Here is a 20,631-nt window from a genome sequence, read left to right as displayed (position 1 = left end):
TTTGCATTTCCTTCACCAGACTGAAGAATCATTAGTGGACATCACAGAATCTGAATCGTGAGTTCAAAGTTAGACAAGTGTATTCAACGTCAAAACAGGCAGAAAGTTACTTCAAAAAGATATTGTATAAAAATAACTACTCAGTTCAAAAGCAAAACCAACCTTACTGTTCGTACCAATTTTTAATTGCACAAAGTAGATATTGCCAGTATTATTAATCAAATTAATATCCCCCTTTATATTTGTAAAGAAAGAACACACATTACTGAATTAGATCAATGATTGAGATTTATTTATTGCTGCCTACACCAGAGAAGAGCAGAATGAGGGGTAATGTAAACAAGATTTTATTGTGCATATATTTAACATTTTATGGTTGCATGGTAGAGGTTCCATCCACCACTGCTTTTACAATTTTTGCTCATGAGCATATCAGAGTTGATCCATTACATATACAAATTTATTTACACAAATATAATTTGATGCACGATTGATGGCACAGTAAGCTACATTACATAAAAGTAGAATGTGTAATGACACATCAAAATCAGACATAAAATCCATTAGATTAGCTTGCTGCAAGACATTTGAGTAATAATCTGAGCTATCAATAGAAAACTTGTCAATTTTGGAAAGTAAGCCAAAAGTACAATCTACAGATACTTCAAGCTTTTTGCTCCCACTGCACTCAAAATTTCTTTTTATCAGTTTATTTTTTATTATCTTGCCTAGCTGCTGGAATTTAGTTTCACGAAAGATCTTGAAGGAAATGTGGTAACAAAATTTGAGTCATGGAATCAATTTTACTTCTGAACAGTGGGTTTCAAAAAATCTGTCGTGTATGAAAATCGGTTTATGTTATTTTAATGTGTGAGGTAAGCATTTTCTGGTAAAGGATTTTCTCCACCACTGTGCCTTAACTCGTTATCTTTACACTTGTCATGAAATCTGCACCATTTTCTAGTGTCAAACAGATCCACAATTCCATTGCTGTTCAGCTACTTCACATTATATTCATTTCAGAATTATTTTATTCACTTCCACTGCAGTCAGAATTTTGGCCTGGCCTAAAGCTGTCCAACTCAGCAGCAGTGTGTGCCTTTCTCCAAGGTTTGTAGACAGTAAAGTGAATAAAATCATTCTGGTACATTCAAGGTCTCTTGAACTTATATCAGAGTTTAAATAGAAGGAGATCAAAAGTGCTGCAAGTCTATAAGACAATGGAATTCCACATATTTCGTGATAGGTAACATAAGATCATATAGCTTTGTAACATATGAGGACAAGTAGTCTACTGTCACTTGCAGGCTCTTATTAAAGCAATCCACAACTAATGTCTCCTAGTACTAAATTTTAATTTGCTTCAAATATTTAGCTATTTATGCTATATGGTAATAAAGCATCCTATACATCAAGAAGTTTCTGCACATTGGCATTTTTCTTTATATTTCCTCTTACTCTCTGTGACAACTTTAAATAGATGACATCCAATCAGAAGCAATGATTGTTTTTTTACTTCATGGTTTCCATAAATTTCATAATTTTGAAAACAAACTACTGCAACTCCTCAGACTGCTCTATTGTAGGGAGATCTTGTTCTTTCCTCACAAAAATATTTTTCTCAACTTTAGTATCAGGTTAGAAAGAAAAATATTGGAAACTGTGTGTGAGTACTTTCAGCACAAAGTACTCCCACAATCTTTTCAGCTCTTTAAATGTGAAGTTATTTAGGTCATTAAGTAAAAAAATAAAAATAACGATTATTGAATTTCCAAAATACTTCTACATTCTTACATAAGTGAAAGATTATGTTGACAATTACATTTCTCCAAGGCAAAAGTTATATTAATAAAAGGCAGTATGAAAACACCAACAGCAATTAACGCAACAGATTACAGTTTTGTTCTTGTCCCTGTTGACGAGTATGCTATTATTTTACTCAATCATTTTTTTCCAGGAATTGTCCCCATGTACTTGCATATGATGGACAGCATCACTTCATCTGCACCAGCTCCTATTGACATCAACCTCATATCCCTCAAGGAAAAAATGAGAAAACAAAATCAATTACTGACCTCACAGATATACAAATCTTTACACTTTAACTCTATTTAGGAAATAGCACACTGCAATTTCCAGCCATTTGTAGCAAAGTTTCAAGAGTATGTTACGTGCCCTGTACAGACAGATGCATTAAAAAAAAACAAATCACTCAAAGGAAAGACCCACATCTGGACAAGATTTCACTTTTTTTAAAAACATTTACTGTAACCAACCAACTAAAATCAACATAATTCAATCATTAATAAACAGGTGAAGGATATTTCAAATAAGAAAGGTAAAATGTGCTTTATATAGTCATTACAACAAAGATAGGTCTCATGTAGTTACAAGATCTCACAGCACTTCCCACTCAAGTGGGAGATTACTTTCCATTTCTCAGACTTTTCAACTCAGCCTTTGTATGAAAGGATTTCTTACTGACTATCTATGCGTATCATCCATTTAGTCACAACGACTGTATTGCATGCAAATTTCCTGGGGATGATTATCACTGACAGGGTGTACATCAACCTTTCTCAGTTGGATTAGAACCAGAACTCGAATCAAATGCATGCTGGTAACATTATTATGAACCACATTCAAACCTCTTGACGTAACTTGTACCCCTGCCCTCCCAACCCCGTTACAAATATAGTGTGTACATCAACTCAAAAAACACGTAACCTGGATATAATGAATTCTGGTAGTCTTTCCATCAGTACTATATTGTAAGATTATAGTTGAACTATCTGTTAACATTATGTGTGGTTTAAAGCTGTACAAAACACAGTACAACAGATAAAACAATGACAGAAAGTAATGGAAGCTGGTACTGTCTGTATTACTATTGCTTCTGAGATACAAGATTCCGGGTTCAAATCCCATTCCAGCACAGAATTAAGACTGACATTTCAGTGCAATACTAAGGGAGTGCTGCACTGTTGAAGTTGCCATCTTTTAGGTGAGATGTTAAACTTAAGACCTGTCTGCCCTTTCAGGTGGGAGATTACAACATTCCCTGACACAATCCCCTGCAACAGCTACTACAATTGCAACATACTTAATGGCTATGAGGTGCTTTGAGATGCCTGGTGGTTGCTGAAAACTCTATATAAATGCAAAGAAAAGCAAAATAATGAGGATGCTGGAAACCTGAAACAAACAAAGAGAATGCTGGAGAAACTCAACAGGTCTGGCAGCAACTCTGGAGAGAGAAAGAAAGTTAACATTCTGAATTCAGTTGACTTTTCTTCAGAAATCGGTTCTGTTTCACTTTACAGGCGTTACCAGCTCTGCTGAGTTTCTCCATCATTCTCTGTGTTCATTTTTGCACATATGCAAGTTTTTTTCCACCAATGCTGCAAAATCATCTGGGGATAATGTAATAAATTTCTAACAAATGTAGATGTAAAAGCAAAGGAACATACTGGTAATAGAATCAATTTCTTTTAGTCTCATGAAAATAAATAAACGGGTCCTTTAAAATACAGTTTAATTATGTAATATTAAAAGGAATTTCGCTCCTAGGTAAATGTCACTACTAAGTGGCGAGGGGCCTATTTGCATGTATTAACATCTCTTTAATTCATAATCTCATATCACATCAGGCCAGGCTCCACGTAACCACTTGCATCACTTGTCCATGATGATGGCATCAGACACATAGCAGCATCACCACATCAACATGGCACATCTCCAACTCACTTAGAGTACAGTACATTTTCTCTTTAAACTTTTAGTTACTTTTATTGTGAATTTGTACTTTAAAGAGCCCAAAGACTGGTCATAGAGCTGGATGACTTGGGCCGTCTTCTTCTCGTCTCCTCCCAGCTCAAAGCGCTTGCACCTCTTGCATTCTCTATGATCAATAATTAGACTCCACACATTACAGTCTCAGCACAATCCTCTTTGTGTTCTTATCCTTTTTTCAAATTATAGGCTTTGTATGTCCACCATAACCACTCTGCTTCCTGTCTTAACGCCTCTTAACCTGTGCATACGAGGAATTTTTTCCTTTCTTTCATTCAGTAACCTGACGTGGCTAGTGCATGTGACATTTCTTGCAGTATTTCCTCCGGATCTTTAGTACATTGACGATCTTGTCGTCTCAGTTCTGATCAAAGAGAGAAAGGGAGAGGGAAAGAAAGTGTGCGCTGATGTCACCACACAAAAGTTCATCACTTTAATTTGAACCATCATGACAAATTCATTGCAATGTTGCTGCTAGGCCACTTTGCAGTCAGGCTCAGGCATCCATCTCAAACATTGGAACATAGTGCATCTTAGGACACTTGTTCTCTCAGCGGTCACTCACTGTCTTTGAATCTACAACTCCACCTTGTCTTGCCTTTTTGTGCACTGCTGTCTCATTCAGAATGTATGTAGCTTTAAGCACAGTCACAGAGCTTAGCAGGTTGTCTGGTTCCCAGCAGTAATCAGTTAAGGGACAGTACATGGTGTTGTATTGAATCATGTTACATGTCACTTCTACAGCACGTGCAGCAGCTTACGCAGTAAATACATCATGTCCACAAGCAATCTTGAACATGCATGTGCATCAGCCAAATGGTCATATCTCAAAGTCTAAGCAGAATAGTCCTCAGTCAAATTAAGAGGGACTGTTGTCAGCCAAGGGGTCCAGCCACTGTCAGTCAAGGGCATCATCTGATCTTAGTCCAGGGACTTGGCCATGGTCAGTTAACATATTGAGGTGTCAGGGTCAGGGGTTCTGTATCATTGCAATTTGGGAAGTGGGCCACATTCAATCCCACAGGTCCATAAGACCTTAAGATATAGGAACAGAATTAGACCATTGGGCCCATTGAGTCTGCTCCACTATTTGATCATGGCCAATATGTTTCTCAATCCCTTTCTCCTGCCTTTTCCAGAACCTATCTATCTCTGTCTAAATATACTCAATGACATGGCCTCTACAGCCCTCCGTGGCCCCGAGTTCCACAGATTCACCACCCTCTAACTGAAGAAGTTCCTCCTTATCTCCTCAGGCCCAGTGCAGCTAGTCCAGGGATTAGTGGTACATCAGTTATGGAGGTGCACAGAGATCAGTCAGGGGTCTGGTCAATCACTGGTAAGGGCTGTTGGTCCATGTTAGTCAGGGTGTGGGGAGGTGGTGGGCAGCCATGGCCAGTTTGGAAGGTTTGTTCGCTGAAAATCGTGTTATGTTATCCCATTATTATTATACTGTTGAGCCAGTCAGTTAGGGAAGTCAATATTGGGAATTGGAGGCAGCATGTTGGGATGCAGAGGAGACAATAATTGCGAAGGGGGCAGCAACTCAACATACAAGTGAGTGAGACAATAACACTGGAGGACACACGTTACTGTGAGAGAGACTGGGTGTCATTAATAGTCACACTACCCTGGCTTTAATGGGGTGGAGGGTGGAACATAGCATCAAGATGGTTGGCATGACTAAAGAGTTGGGTGAGAATCTGCGCACACAGAGTAATGATAGGTTGACAGGACATGCAAAAAGAAAGGAACGTGAAGGCTTTAGTGGGGAAAGGGAGGATGACCTAGATTAAAAGACTGAACCTATGACTCACTGTGTGAAGCCTTCCATTCTCTACCATTCTCATCTGAATCAAAAATGCACAAAGTAAATTGAAAATGACTGTCACCACACCCAGAACAGGTAGGCAAGTAGCCTTCTTCTGTCTGAGATGTACAGTCTACTTGTGAAGCCCAACAAGGAATAATTCCATTAATCAGCACTACAGTTCAGGTTTAAAACGTCTGTCATCGTGGAATCCTGCATGTGAAGCACATGCAGTGACCAACTAAGTCAGATGAAAATCCTGGCCACAAGCAATCTTGAACATGTAATGCGTCATCACAAACTGATCCTAGTCATCTTTGTGAAACAGAAGTAACCACAGGTGACCTTAAAAGTATTGTAAGAACAGAAAGTGCTGGAAAAAATGGTGTCTTTGGGCCAAATGAGATCTGCCACATTTGCACTGAGCTTTGAACAACAGTTCAATTAATATAATTGACAACACTTTTCACAAGTGAATCTTCTAATGTTGTGTGACTGAATCAATAAGATGCCAACTTCATTAGATCCACTATTCACATGCACAAATGTGAGAAAGCATGAGTTTACATTTGAAGCCATGAGGAAACATGTCACTGCATTGGATTGTGTGCAGTGAATTTTGGTGCATCTGATTGGTCAGAGCACACATCTGTTAAAGAACCCATCCAATGTTCTTTCCATAATGGAAGGAAATGTGAGTGGGTTCCTTGAGAAACGTGCAAAATGATCTGTCTAAGATTTGATTATTCACCATACTTACACAGAATCAGAAAAATCTCCCTTATAAACCATTGTCAAATAATATAATTCAAAACCTTATTTAACCTCAGTTTGAAGTCTACTCACCTGTACAGTCTGCTGACCAACACTTCATTAGTAAAACCCATTCCTCCCCAGAACTGAAGACAGCTATCAGTTACCTCACGAACCAGGCGGGCTGCCTTCAACTTTGCCATTGAGGCTAATTTTGTTGTATCATTTCCTTGAACATACTGAGCTGAATGAAAAAAAGAAACTTAATTGCAACTTTATTTTAAAATCTTCTTTGAACAGGGTATTGGTAAGGCGGCACCTGGACTAACATGTACAATAAAAGAGATTCATTAGACTGATTCTTGGGATGAAGAGGTTAACTTGTCAAGACCAGTTAAATGGGTAAGGCCTTTAATAATTAAAGAATAAGGATTGATCTGCTTGAAATATACAAGGTTCAGAGAGAGCTTGACAGAGTAGATGCTGAGAAAATGTTTCCACTAGAAGGGGAATCTCAAACTTGGGGACAAAATTAAAAAATAAGGGGATACTAATTTAAAACAAACATAGAGAATACTGGAGAAACTCAGCAGGTCTGGCAGCATCTATGCAAACAGAAACAGAGTTAATTTTTCAAGTCCAAAATAACTCTTTTTTAAAACATTTATTTAAAACTGAGATGCGAAGAAATTTCTCCTCCCAGAGGTTAGTGAATGTTCAGAATTCTCTATGCCAGAGAGCTGTAGAAGCTAGATCACCTGAACTATTTAAAGAGGAGGTAGATAAAATTTTTGAAATGTCAGGGAGTTGACAGCTATGGTGAGTTGGCACAAAAGACAAGTTCAAGTCTGGGGCAGATGAGACGTGATCTTTTTGAATGGCAGGGAGGGATTGAAGGGCTGAACGGCCTACTCCTGCTCCTACATTTTATGATTTTACGTTCATATCTTTTAAAATCCTGCAGGGTAGGTCATCATGTTGAGGGGTTCCAGGTGTTTAGTTCCATTAATATTTTTCATTCTTTCACAGGATGAGGGTGTCACTGGCTTGGCCAGCATTGATTAATCATCCCCATTGCTCAGAAGGCAATTAAGAGTCAACCACATTGCTGTGGATCTGGAGTCAATTGTTGGCCAGAGCAGGTAAGGATATACCCTAAAGGAGATTAGTAAACCAGATGGGTTTTTTCAACAATCAAGGCCACACTTGGAATGCATGGTCATCACTAGACTCTTAATTCCAGATTTTTATTGAATTCAAATTCCACCATATGCTGTGGCAGGATTTGAACCTGGGTCCCCAGAACTTTACCTGGGTCTCTGGATTAACAATCCAGCAATAATACCACTAGGTCATTGCTTCCCCTTTTGACAGTACTATTTCTATGCTAATGAAAATTTCTTTATGTTCTTCAATAAACATTAAAAAAAAAGTTCCACTGTTCTCTTTAAGTAACAATCCTCTACACATATTATGGCAAAATATCAACACTGACTTACAGAAAAAGAATAATTTAAGAGGAATAGGCCCCAATTTTAATCCTTCGCACTGCATTACAAAATGAGACTAGCAGCATAGGTTAAATTAAGGGAACATCTTAAGTAACTGAATCCATCAATCTGCTACCTTTAACTAGGTTCTGATTTTAATTTGTTTATTTGGTCACTAAGAAATCTGGGTCTTCTCAAATATGAAACTCAGTTCCAACAATGACTCTGAACCTCTACTACTTACAGGTAGCATATCAGGCTGGATTCCAGCAGATTGCAATTAAAAGATATGACTCACTTATTTTGAAGGTGATTTAAATTATTAAAGTTCCATACCGACACAACGATAAAGGAGCGAACGAACAAGTTCAATCTCAGTTTCAAGTTCAGCAAGGCGGAAATGTACTGTCTGGTTGTGTAAGACTGGTTGATCAAAGACCTTACGTTGGCGTGTATATTCGATTGTTTCCTGTATGATGTTCTGCATGGGAGCCAGCACTGCAAAGACAGAAATAACATGCTTACACAACCGTTAGCAATATGCACAATGATCATGTACATTGGCACTCACAGTGGACTCATTCCAGAACACGATGAATGCCTCAGCAAATAGATATAGGCCTTTTAAGCTGGCACCTCAGCATTAGCCCTCCTTGGAATAGCTACCTCAAATGGTTGAAAACAGCATCTGTGGGCACTGACAGGTAAAAGACAGGAGCACGACATTAGGAAATCTCCCAACTCAAAGATGTAAATCCAGTTCATGCTGTTAAGGCTCTGCAGAGCCTGCTGCGCCTGAGGTCTGGGCCCAACTTGGCATTATTTGAACCAGCTATCTTAATAATATGTTTCAGGTCCCTTATTTACTTTCCATTGCTTCCACATTAGGTTTACTTTTAATGATCTAATTGCTAGGTTCACAAATAATCTAACGGATCACATTGAATGGCTATTTTGAGAGTTCAACATATTTATTAGTTAATATACGATTACCCTCACTCTTTATTCTTAATGTCCTCGCAGACTACTGACCCATTCCTGACCTCACTTTCCTCTAAAATCTTTGAATGTGTTGTCACCCAACAAATGTGTACTCATCTCTTCTGTGACTCCTTTGTTGAATCTTTCCAATCATGATTCAACCCCTACATCATCACAATGGTCCTATCCAAGGTCATACATGGCATTCTCTGTTACTGTGATAGATCATCTGCCTACCACTTTTTGTTTAGTCTTCGGTCCACCTTTTCACTATCCTAATATGCTACTTCCCTCTTGACCAGTTCAGCTGGCATGCACTTATTTAATTCCATACTTAACTATCCAATCAAAGTTACAGCATCACCTGCAATGGTTTCTGTACAAGCCTTCTGCTGTTATCTCTGGAGTCCCCCAAGAACCTATCTTTGGCTCCTTCTTCTCCATCTTTATGCACTTCCTTGGGATAGCATCTTCAGTATATATGTTGACAACAGCTATTTCTACTATGCTCTACTGCTCCATGGCCTCTACATCAAGTTGCTTGACCAAAATCCAATCTTGGATAATTATTTTCAGATAAACAATGGGGAGAATGAAGCCATTGCTTGTACCAGAAATTCTGTACCTTAATGCCAATTTTAGTCTCTTTCCTGTTAATGTCAAAGATTGAATTAGACTGTTTGCAACCTGTGTTCCATTCAACATCCACCTTTTCTCTGCTTTAGAGGGACCATAATGCTGAAATTTTAATGTTATTTTCTAATTTATACCTAAGATTTTGTACCAAGCATCTTTGTACCAAAGGTGATGCCAGAAACGGTGACTTTGTACACTTCTCACTGTACTCAGTGTACACAGTATCACTAAGAGTAACCATTGCACAGTCCTTGTGGAGATAAAGTCCCGCCTTCACACTGACAATAACATCCATCGTGTTGTGTGGCACAATTACTGTGCTAAACGGGACAGACTTTGCACAGATCTAGCAACTCAAAACTGGGCATCCTTGAGGCTCTGTGGGCCATCAATAGCAGCAGAATTGTACTCCAGCACAATGTGCAACCTCGTGGCCTGGCATATCCCCCACTTAGCCATTACAATTAGGCTAGGGAGTCAACCCTGGTTCAATGGAGAATGCAGGAGGCCATGCCAGGAGCACCACCAGGCATACCCGATGATGAGGTATCAAACTGGTGAAGCCACCAAACAGACTACTTGCACGCCAAACAGCAAAAGCAGCAAGTGATAGACAGAGCTAAGCGATCCCACAACCAACACATCAGCTCTAAGCTCTGCAGTCCTGCCACATCCAGTCATGAATGGTGGTGGACAATTAAACAACTCACTGGAGAAGGAGGCTCCACAAATATCCCCATCCTCAATGATGGAAGAGCCCAGCACATCAGTGCAAAAAATGAGGCTGAAGCATTCGCAGCAATCTTCAGATAGAAGTGCCGAGCGGATGATCCATCTCGGCCTCCTCCAGTGGTCCCCAGCATTACAGATACCAGTCTTCAGCCAATTCGATTCACTCCATCAAGAAACGCTTGGAAACACTGGACACTGTAAAGACAATGGGCCCTGACAATATTCGAGCAATAATACTGAAGACTTGTGCTCCAGAACTTGCCGCTCCTACCCAAGCTATTCCAGTACAGTTACAACACCAGTATCTACCCAACAATGTGGAAAATTGCCCAAGTATGTCCTGTACATGAAAAGCAGGACAAATCCAACCCAGCCAATCAGCACCCCATCAGTCTCCTCTCGATCATCAGTAAAGTGATGGAAGGTGTCATCAACAGTGCTATCAAACAGCACTTGCTCAGAAATAACCTGCTCAGTCAGTTTGGGTTCCTCCAGGGCCACTCAGCTCCTGACCTCATTACAGCCTTGGTTCAAACATGGACAAAAGAGCTAAATGCCAGAGGTGAGGTGACAGTGATAGCCCTTGACATCAAGGCTGCATTCGACTGAGTGTGGCATCAAGGAGTCCTAGCAAACCTGGAATCAATCGGTATCAGTGGCAAACTCTCTGGTGGCTGGAGTCATACCTGACACATAGGAAGATGGTTGTGGTTGTTGGAGGTCAATCATCTCAGCTCCAGAATATCTCTGCAGGAGTTCCTCAGGGTAGTGTCCTCAGCCCAACCATCTTCAGTTACTTCATCAGTAACGTCCACTCCATCATAAGGTCAGAAGTGGGAATGTTCGCCGATGATTGCACAATGTTCAGCACCATTCGTGACTCCTCAGATACTGAAGCAGTCCATGTTCAAATGCAACAAGATCTGGACAATATCCAGGCTTGGGCTGACAAGTGGCAAGTGACATTCGTGCCACACAAATGCCAGGCTACGACCATCATCCATAAGAGACAATCTAACCACTGTCCCTTGACATCACTGAATTCCCCACTATCAACATCCTGGGTATTATCATTGACCAGAAACTCAACTGGACTCACCACATTAACACAGTGGCTACAAGAGCAGGCCAGAAGCTGGGAATACTGCAGCGAGTAACTCATCTCCTGACTTCTCAAAGCTTGTCCACCATCTACAAGGCACAAGTCAGGAGTGTGATGGAATACTCCCCACTTTCCTGGATGAGTGCAGCCCCAACAACACTCAAGAAGCTTGACGCCATCCAGGACAAAACAGCCCGCTTGATTGGCACTACATCCATAAGCATCGAATCCCTCCACCACTGACGCTCAGTAGCAGCAGTGTGTACTACCTACAAGATGCACTGCAGAAATTCACTAAAGATCCTCAGACAGCACCTTCCAAACTCACGACCACTTCCAACTAGAAGAACAAGGGCATCTGACATATGGAAACACCACCACTTCCAAGTTCCCATCCAAGCCACTCACCATCCTGACTTGGAAATATATCACTGTTCCTTCACTGTTTTCTTCACTTAGAATCACTACAGTGTGGAACCAGGCCCTTCGGCCCAACAAGTCCACATCGACCCTTGGAGCATCCCACCCAGACCCATCCCCTTATAACTAACCTAAGCTACACGCTGCTGGGTCAAAATCCTGGAATTCCCTCCCTTACAGCATTGTGGGTTAACCCACGGCAGGAGGACTGCAGCGGTTCAAGAAGGCAGCTCACCACCACCTTCTCAAGGGCAAGTAGGGATGGCAAGAAATATTGGCCTTTCAGCGACGCCCACATCCCATAAAATGAATCGAAATAAAAACTCATGTTTCCGTTACTTGAGTTCACGTGACAATAAAACCTAATTCTAATTCTAACTCCACAACCTCTTCATCACAAAGACCATCTAATCCAACCTGTAGCATCTCAGTGTGTTGGAATGTTCTGAGATTGGGAAAGGCATTAAGTAAGCACAATTCTTTCTCTTACTTGCTTTGCTTTTCACTTTTCTTTTACTCATAGAAATTCACATCTGTTTAGAAAGAGACCTACCGCATTTGAAAACACATTTGTTTTGGATATTCAAAAATATGTAATAAAAGATGTTCTGTTATTCCTCAACTGCAGCATTCCTCCATCATTTTGCCACTCTGTTTTTTCATTGCTCTATTATAGACTTAAGAGATAGATACTGTAAATATAATTGACACAGAGTCAGCCAATCTGTTGGAGAATGAGTGGGAAACCTGTGTTGCTTCTGGGAGTTCATGACCTGATTGGATAAAGTGTCTATTGGAACCACAGCTGGCCAGAGATCAGCTTGCCCTGCAAATTAGGACTCCAAGTGTGGAAATCCCATCCAACAACTCTCCTTTACAGACAACACCACCAATACTGGTGGTACTGCAGGTAACGTAACCAGGGAGAGGACTATGATTGCTGAAGAAATCAGGCCACTAGTGATAGAGGCGGTATTGGGGGCAGGGGAAAGGAGTCGTGGCAGAGGACATAGGGGCTTGAAGACAAGGGAAGGATGCTTTGATCGGCCACTGGTTCCTTGATCAAGCAGTGAGTGTTTTTGGAAGAGCAGGGCATCTCTAGAAGGCTGCAGGCAAAATGCAGCCTTTTAGAGACAAGGGAAAACTGTACCACTAAATGTAATTCCTGAGACATCACTAATTTTCCAGCACTGGGAGACTGACACGATTGAGTAGCCCATTGTCATCATGCTTCCTGCTGGGACATGCCGCATTGAGTGCAGCCCCTGGTTTTTAGATTCGCTGAGCCTCACTGTATTAGCTTAAGCACTGTTTAGGCTTTTGCCTAACTCATGTTCATGCACAGTAGAAAGAACATACTTCCTGCAACTGCCCACATGCGCTCCTCCTGGAATTGCAACATCTGATAGGTGAAACCCATTCCTTCTTCACCGATGAGATATTTTCTTGGAACCCTAACATCTTCAAAAAAGATCTGTGCTGTATCTGAGGACCTCATGCCCAACTTATCAATCTTTTTAGCCACATGGATTCCTGAAAATGTAATTCATATGGTTAGTTAATCGAACAGCATTTTGAATTAAATTTCCTATTCTCATTAGAAATATTTCCTTCATAAAATTTGTACTGGAGGTTGGTCTACCATCAGACAAAAACAATAACGCTCAGCAGGTCTGGCAGCATCTGTGAAGAAAACATCAGAATTAACGTTTCAGGTCTGGTGACCCTTCCTCAGAACTGAGGAAGTTCTGAGGAAGGGTCACTGGACCCGAAACGTTAACTCTGATTTTTTCTTCACAGATGCTGCCAGACCTGCTGAGTTTTTCCAGCAACTTCTGTTTCTGTTCCTGATTTACAGCATCTGTGGTTCTTTCGGTTTTTTTAAAGAACAATAAGGCTGTGGCTTCCGAGTCCTACTTTAAGTATAAAGATATAACATAAGCTGACAATTCAGCATTTCAGTGCAGTGTAGGAGAATGCAACATTATTAGTGTTGTTGGCTATTGAATAATGAGGCTTCATTATTGCAAAATAATGGTGAATGCAAAAGATACCATAGAGCACCCTAAACAGCAAGGGACTCAATCAATGCCAAAGCTATTCCAAAGTAGTTAGTAGTATGACATGTTGTGACAGAAAAAGGAGTCAATGGAAGGCTGAATGCGGAATTAAGTTCAATGCACATGCTTAAACTGCAAAAGCAGCAAATATAGATTACAGGGTTAGAACTTGCCACGAACATATCACGTCCTATTGCAAATTTTGGGAAAGGGTGACTTTGGGAGTCTTCGAGTAAAAATCTTTGTGACGACGTGGATAGGTAATTCAGTGGATACATTTAATATAAGGAAATGTGCAATTTTTGGAAACATTTGTTTTAAACATTAGCATTTTCAGTTGGCGAGGATAAAAATACTAAAATGAAAAATATTTTCCAAAAACATTTTGAGTGATTTACAGCTACGTTGTGCACAATCTTAGGATAATTTATTTTCTACAAAAATAGCAGCTGTGAGATATCACATGGATGGCATGACTCATTACATTGAAATCCCCAACAGAATGCCACATACTAGAATGACAGGCAAGTATCTATGATAGGAATTCAAGTAAGCTCACCTCAAATGTTCCATTTAATTTATAGCAGGTGGTTCAAATGTATAAATATTCTGCAAATAAGGAAAACTTAACAGGCTGAATTCATACTGAATGTGCAGGAGTCTAATGCTTCACAGAGCTCCTCTGATGTCTATTTATTAGTTAGCAGATATGAAAGTAGGTTCTTCCATCTACCTCTCAGGTCAGCCTATTTTATGTTCACGCTAATTCTTACCTGGTAATTTCATCGGCAGACATATGAGAGACTTGCTTTTGTGAAGAGGACCATCACTAGTGTTTGCCAGAAGACACATCCAGTCAGCTTGACAACCATTAGTTATCCACATCTTCCCTCCGTTTATTATGTAGTCATCTCCATGCTTCACAGCTTTGGTCTTGATATCTATAAAAATAGGTCATTTTTTTCAAGATATAAAGCATAATATTATACCCACTAATCATATAGATCCAAAACCTTTCTGAATTTAAAATGCTCCTTTATATTTTAGCTTTTTCTCCCTAACTGAAAAAAAACAAAAATCCCAGTCACATCTTAGTAGATGACTCTCGGAAAATTTTGGATTCAGTAGCAAAGCTGTTAATTACTTATCTAAGAGATAGTAAGAACTGCCGATGCTGGAGTCAGCGATAACACAGAGTGGAGCTGGAGGAATAAAGCAGGCCAGGCAGCATCAGAGGAGCAGGAAAGTTAACATTTCTGTCTCACTGCTCCAGCAGAAAATGTTTATTTTCACATGATGTGCAATAAAACTGAAATCAATGCTAATATTATAGTAGTAAATCTATTGTGATATCAAGAGTAACTGTGCTGGTATTCTGTTAAACTTAAGAAAAAACAAAATGTTTCAAATATGCTGAACTAAAAGTAATACTTCCATTTGCCCCATTTAAACCCTAATTTTAATTCATTCCTATTCTCCATCTAGCTAAGTTTTACTTTGTTTCCACTTACTCAAGTTGAAGGACCAATTTTAACCTTGCCTGTCCAGGAAAACTACATTGATATAGGTCTTGGGAATTATGCCAATCGTAAACAAGTGGTAGCCATTTTCACATGTAAATATAGATGTCTCATGATGCAATTAGGATTCTGACACCATTTTTAACCCCAGATTTTGCAAGACATAATGCGGAATGTGACCATGGTATTATTGTAAGCTGTAACATAGCCTGAAAAAGCCTGGATAAGTGTGAATTTTTAAACCTTTTTAATGTTTCCACAAGGGGCCAGAAAAAACAGAATTCTTCAGGGCAAACAGTGAAACCTTGAGTCTCAGAGCCCTGTCCTTTCTTACTCCAACAACCAAATTGTAATCAAGTCTGGAACTCTACTGGGTGCAGTTGCTGCCATGAGATTTCCGAACAGTTGGTGCCCCAAATCAATATTGGAGCTTAAGTTTCAAATTTCACCTTCCTGAGACGAAACTATTCATCCTGGTGGTGATTAAATGTTCGTAATCAGCATTTTCATGAAGTTGAACAATTGTTTTTGAATCTTGTTCCACAATGATTTTAATCACTTTTGCATTAACAAATTAGAAAAATAACTGCAGAATAAATAAGAGTTCAAAACTCTCCAGTTTCAAACTGTTCAGATATCTAACAGTCGCGACACTTGGGGCAAGGGCCTGAGAATTGGTTACATTTTGTAACGGTAATACATTTATGCTCAGAGTGTAGCTCTTCTTATTTTTTTTTCCTTTTTTATTGTAATTCTGTTCAACATTTTTGATCTACCCCATCCTTTATTCTAGCCTATTTGTTTTAAAGTAAAATATTCCGCTATATTCAAATTTTTTATCCTGTAATCCCATCTCTTTTTTGGTGGTCAACATTTACCTGAAACCTCTTTGAAGCCCCATTTCTCAGCCAATTGATCCTTGTGTGGCGCAGTGGTAGTGTCCCTAACCCTGGATTGGGAGGTCAAGGTTCAAGTCCAATCACTCCAGAGGTGTGTAACAACATCTCTGAACAGGTTGATTAGAAAGATGGGTTAAATTAGAAAAAATTGGACACCCAGATTTTAAAAGCTGACATTGTGACAATTTATACTCAATCAGTACATCATTATTAGAAAAAAAGTATCAAAATTAGCAGCTTCCTGCCATTGACAAAGAAAAAGCTGGTCTAAGAATTCAGAAGTACCCTGACATACAAAGAGTGAGAGGTCTGATTTTCTATGTGCCATTCAGCCTGCTTTTGGAAATGGATGTATCTGTTAGAATTTAAAATACTGCTCATTGATATTATTAAATTTGTAAAATAATATGCTTAATCCTTATTCTACAATGCTTTAAAATGATTATCAAATTGTCTGCACAGACTTATGTTTAGTATCTAGTTTACTAAGATATCTTATGTACTTGCAACATCCGATCCAGCTTCAATTTCACTGACTCCTAAACAGGCTACCATGTCCCCAGCAATGGTAGGTGTGAGGAACTGGCGTTTCAGTTCATCTGAACCAAATCTGGGAAAGAAATAACACCAAATTTGAATGATTGTTATTCTTTCCTTATATTTGACCAACATTTTACGATAAATATACAAATAGTCATTTGAACTACTGAAAAAAAGACAGCATGTCGAAGCTTTTCATCTTGCATTCATCAAGATAATTTAAAAGAATAGTAATAAAAGGAAAAACATTTATACTGTATGAGAAGAGAGTGCTGATTGGTTGGTAAGTTGTCTCTGACTGGTAAAGGTGTTGCCACGAACAATGCAGCAGTTAGTGATGATTTACTGAACAGTCAAACTCCTAGATTTCAAACCAGGGAGGTTGACTCTGATTTATCAGGGCACTGCCCTGTGAAATATACCGGTGAAAGGCATGTATTTTGTGGAGTGGATGTAGGCACAGAGTGCACAAGATCCTTCTGTCTACAAACAACATGGCTCTATGCAGTAATATTTGCAATTTTCAGTACATGCAAGTGTGCCACACTTGTAATTCTAAATAGGTTATTAGTGCAATTATTCACACACTTCGAATTATCCAGCAAATAGTGTTCAATAGCAGAATCACATCTGGTATTAGACAGTACGTTGAGCGTTTTGCAATGTGTGGCCTGATTGGGTGCAGTCAGTTGTACTGCATGTTGTGAACAGCCAAAGGGACATGCTGTTTGATAGGATCTGGCAATCTCTGAGCCTACATACCTTACATCACACCAGCACTGAAATTTATTTACCACATTACACATTTGTGCACTAGGCAGAACATCTTTTTGGCTTGACTGTAGCATCCTTTAAGTGGCAAATATTGTGTTGCTACTACTATACATACTAGTAACTGTGAAACACACAGCTTAACCTGTTGTTCAAACCTTTGCGATATCTTAGCCTTCAAGGTAACCAAAGGTAGATTTTCCAGGATCAAATGATCACCTTAGGGCCTTTCATGTGTTTGTGTGATATACAGCAAGAAATCATCTGATTAGCATATCTTCATCCTGCAGTATGGCTTTGACAAATCTCATTTCACCATCTAAATTATCCTGTGAACAAATGGCTTGAACCTATCAATGAAGTTGCTGATAAGGCCAATCATATAAGCTATATTTTTTCTTTAGTAACGATATATGGTTGAGAAACTTGATGGAAGGTAAATAAATGAATGTGTTCATTGGCCAGAAACCGTCAATAGACATGTTTTTACATGTTCATCAAGACTATTACATATTTTTTCCATGGGATTTAGCAAGAATCTATTTTCAAATGATGAATGACCGGGTTTTTTTTTTTAATCTTTAATAAACACATCTATTGATAGGATGAATCATCCAAAACAATTTCAGCTCTGACATTTTCTGGCCTCCTGCTCTTCTGGTGGAAATGCAATAGGGCAGGACCTCCAGCTGTCTCCACAGATAGATAATGATCCTGCCTGAAATCCTGGACTTGGCTCATTTGAATATCAACAGGGCAAGACATAGACATAAACTGCTTCATAGAACAAAAGCAGTTCCAGAAAATTCAAGAAGAGGCCGAAACAGGGCAAAGTTCAAAGTGTAAAGTGACATTTAAAAGATTGCAGCAACATTGAGAAGGCACAGAGATGGCATCTACAGAGCCAAAAAGATAACAGCAGGAAATCTGGGTTTAAGGTGTCCGAAAAAAATGGTTAAATAAATGAAAATTGCAGTAATAAAATGAGAAAGCACTGGAGAAACTCAGCAGAATCTGTGGAGAAAGAGAAGCAGAGTTAATGGTTCAAGTCCAATGACTTTTCTTTGGAAAACTGAACTCCTGCCTGGAACAGCAAATTCACTTTAAACTGCAACAGTTAATCCAATCCATAACATTCTATTTACTTCTTTGTCCAATTCACAACTTCTTTAACTGGCTTACAGTCCTGAACCTTGGTAGATCACATACAATTACTCAACTTTGACAGGTCACAGTTACATTCATTCACCAACTAAATTATTTTCTTCACTAATGTTTAGAGATGAGTTGCAGTCGGAAAGGCCTGTAGTTTAAATGTTGCAAAATGAGTCATTAACATAGAGATAACGGAAGATTGTGATGAGACAGAGGACGGAGGATAGAGGGGCTAACCCAGAAGGAATGTGCAAACGGCGAATGCAGGTCCAACTCATCTCATATACCTTAAGACGCATCTCCAGTATGACCAGCATGTCCATTTTCAAGCATTATGGCTTTTTTAAACCTTTGGATGAGAACTATACATCTGGATACGTACATATTTTAAGTATGATGAAAGGGAGTAGGGGAAAAATGGGACTGGACAAATTCTGCTTAAAGTTCTAGTTTTCAGGCTATTGATCAGGAGGCATGAGATCATTCTTATGTCAAAGATTCAATGTGACAGTCTAGAGGGTGAATGTGGATGAACTGCAGCAGGAAATATGGAACAGGATGTTACAACTTCTATCCATTAACTGGGCTAATCCTCGCTTTTGATTCCGTTCTTCTCGGCTTCAATCCCCACCAAACCATGACAGTTTAATTTCTCTAAACCTAAACCTGAACAAAATTTGGTAACTATTTTCACTTTTCTTTAGGGAATTCACTTCATTCCTTCTCAAACAAGGAAGCTGAAAACTCATGTTTATGTGATGCTGTGCAGTCAACTTATTTTGTAGTTTAACTCATCTGAGATTTACTATCAAATCGAAAAAATTGGCTTCTTATTGTGTCTGATCCATACCTGCAACAATTTCTGCAGCTCACTGTATAAATGCCAGTCATAAGAATTCTTCACAGATTTTTAATGCTTTCCTTATCCCCTTTCTTGAATTCTGTATTTATTCTTTCAGTCGCTGTTTCTTTTGCTCTTTAACTTCCTCTGCATGTTAGCTGTTTAGGGAGATGTGGCTCATATTAGAAATTGTACCTCTTAACTGTATTTTATGCCTGGGCCATGTTTGAAAGTGTTGGGTTTAACCCCCATTCAAGGACCATGATGTGAAGGTGCCGGTGTTGGACTGGCTTGGACAATGTCAGAAATCACACTAAACTAGGTTATAGTCCAACAGGTTTACTTGAAAACACAAGCTTTCAGAGCCTCTCTCCTCCCTTAGGTGTTACTGTGACAGTGTCAGACACAGAAGATATAAAAGATCAAACAGTCATACCACTAATCAGGATTTATTAAACAAACCTAAGATGCTATTAAATCTTTGATCAGTTAGAAGGTTTTAATTGATCAATATGTATTTGTAAATCCCCGAATTCCTTTCAAGTCACTGTCCTGAGAGAACTAAAGGTTTTATCAGTGTAAAGAAGAGGTGACATTTTAGGTCAAACGATGCATGTTAGGTGAGAGGCCTTGTTTAGAATCTGTTTGTGTTTTGGTTTGGAGTTAGACTGGTTTTGCTTCTGAAGTAGGAATTTATAAAATGCCACATTGACTGACTGTCTATAAATTGTGTGTTTTTTGAACAAAAGAGAATGTATCTGCAAAGACACATTTACCCCATAGATTCATGTGTGTGTGGGAGGGGTGGAGAGAGAGAGCGTGCGTGTGTTGTGGGGGGGGGGAGTGTGTTTGCATGAGTGTGTGTGTGGGAGAGAGAGGGCACGCAAGAGGGAGTGTGTTTGCGTAAGTGTGTTTGCGTGAGTGAGTGTGTGGAGTGAGCGTGTGTGTGCGTGGGAGATTGTGTGTATGTGTGTGTGTGTGAGGGAGAGAGAGAGGGTGCGCGTGAGAAGGAGTGTGTTTGTGTGAGTGAGTGTGTGGAGTGAGAGATAGTGTGTGTGTGTGTGTGTGTGTGTGTGCGTGCATGCAGGAGAGAGAGAGATAGAGCGTGTGTGTGTGTGTGTGTGTGTGT

General features: G+C 39.5%; 1 protein-coding gene and 1 pseudogene across 1 annotated transcript in view; both read right to left on the bottom strand.

Annotated features, from left to right (window-relative positions):
* Positions 1–270: 270 nt before the first annotated feature.
* zgc:85777 (uncharacterized protein LOC405871 homolog) overlaps positions 271–20,631 on the bottom strand; it is an 83,807-nt gene continuing 63,446 nt past the window's right edge. Inside the window, exons 5-10 of the mRNA XM_048608351.1 lie at positions 16,699–16,805; positions 14,550–14,717; positions 13,076–13,249; positions 8,182–8,343; positions 6,449–6,599; positions 271–2,037 (exon numbers count right to left, since the gene is read on the bottom strand). Coding sequence (XP_048464308.1) covers positions 1,944–2,037; positions 6,449–6,599; positions 8,182–8,343; positions 13,076–13,249; positions 14,550–14,717; positions 16,699–16,805 — 856 coding nt within the window. The 3' untranslated portion in view covers positions 271–1,943. The remainder of the gene's footprint in view (positions 2,038–6,448; positions 6,600–8,181; positions 8,344–13,075; positions 13,250–14,549; positions 14,718–16,698; positions 16,806–20,631) is intronic.
* On the bottom strand, positions 2,733–4,516 carry LOC109913442 (annotated as a pseudogene).

Source organism: Rhincodon typus, chromosome 2 (assembly GCF_021869965.1).
Source record: "Rhincodon typus isolate 14 chromosome 2, sRhiTyp1.1, whole genome shotgun sequence".
Classification (NCBI taxonomy): domain Eukaryota; kingdom Metazoa; phylum Chordata; class Chondrichthyes; order Orectolobiformes; family Rhincodontidae; genus Rhincodon; species Rhincodon typus.
Note: the sequence above shows the minus strand (reverse complement) of the source record. Positions and strands in the feature narration are given on the sequence as shown.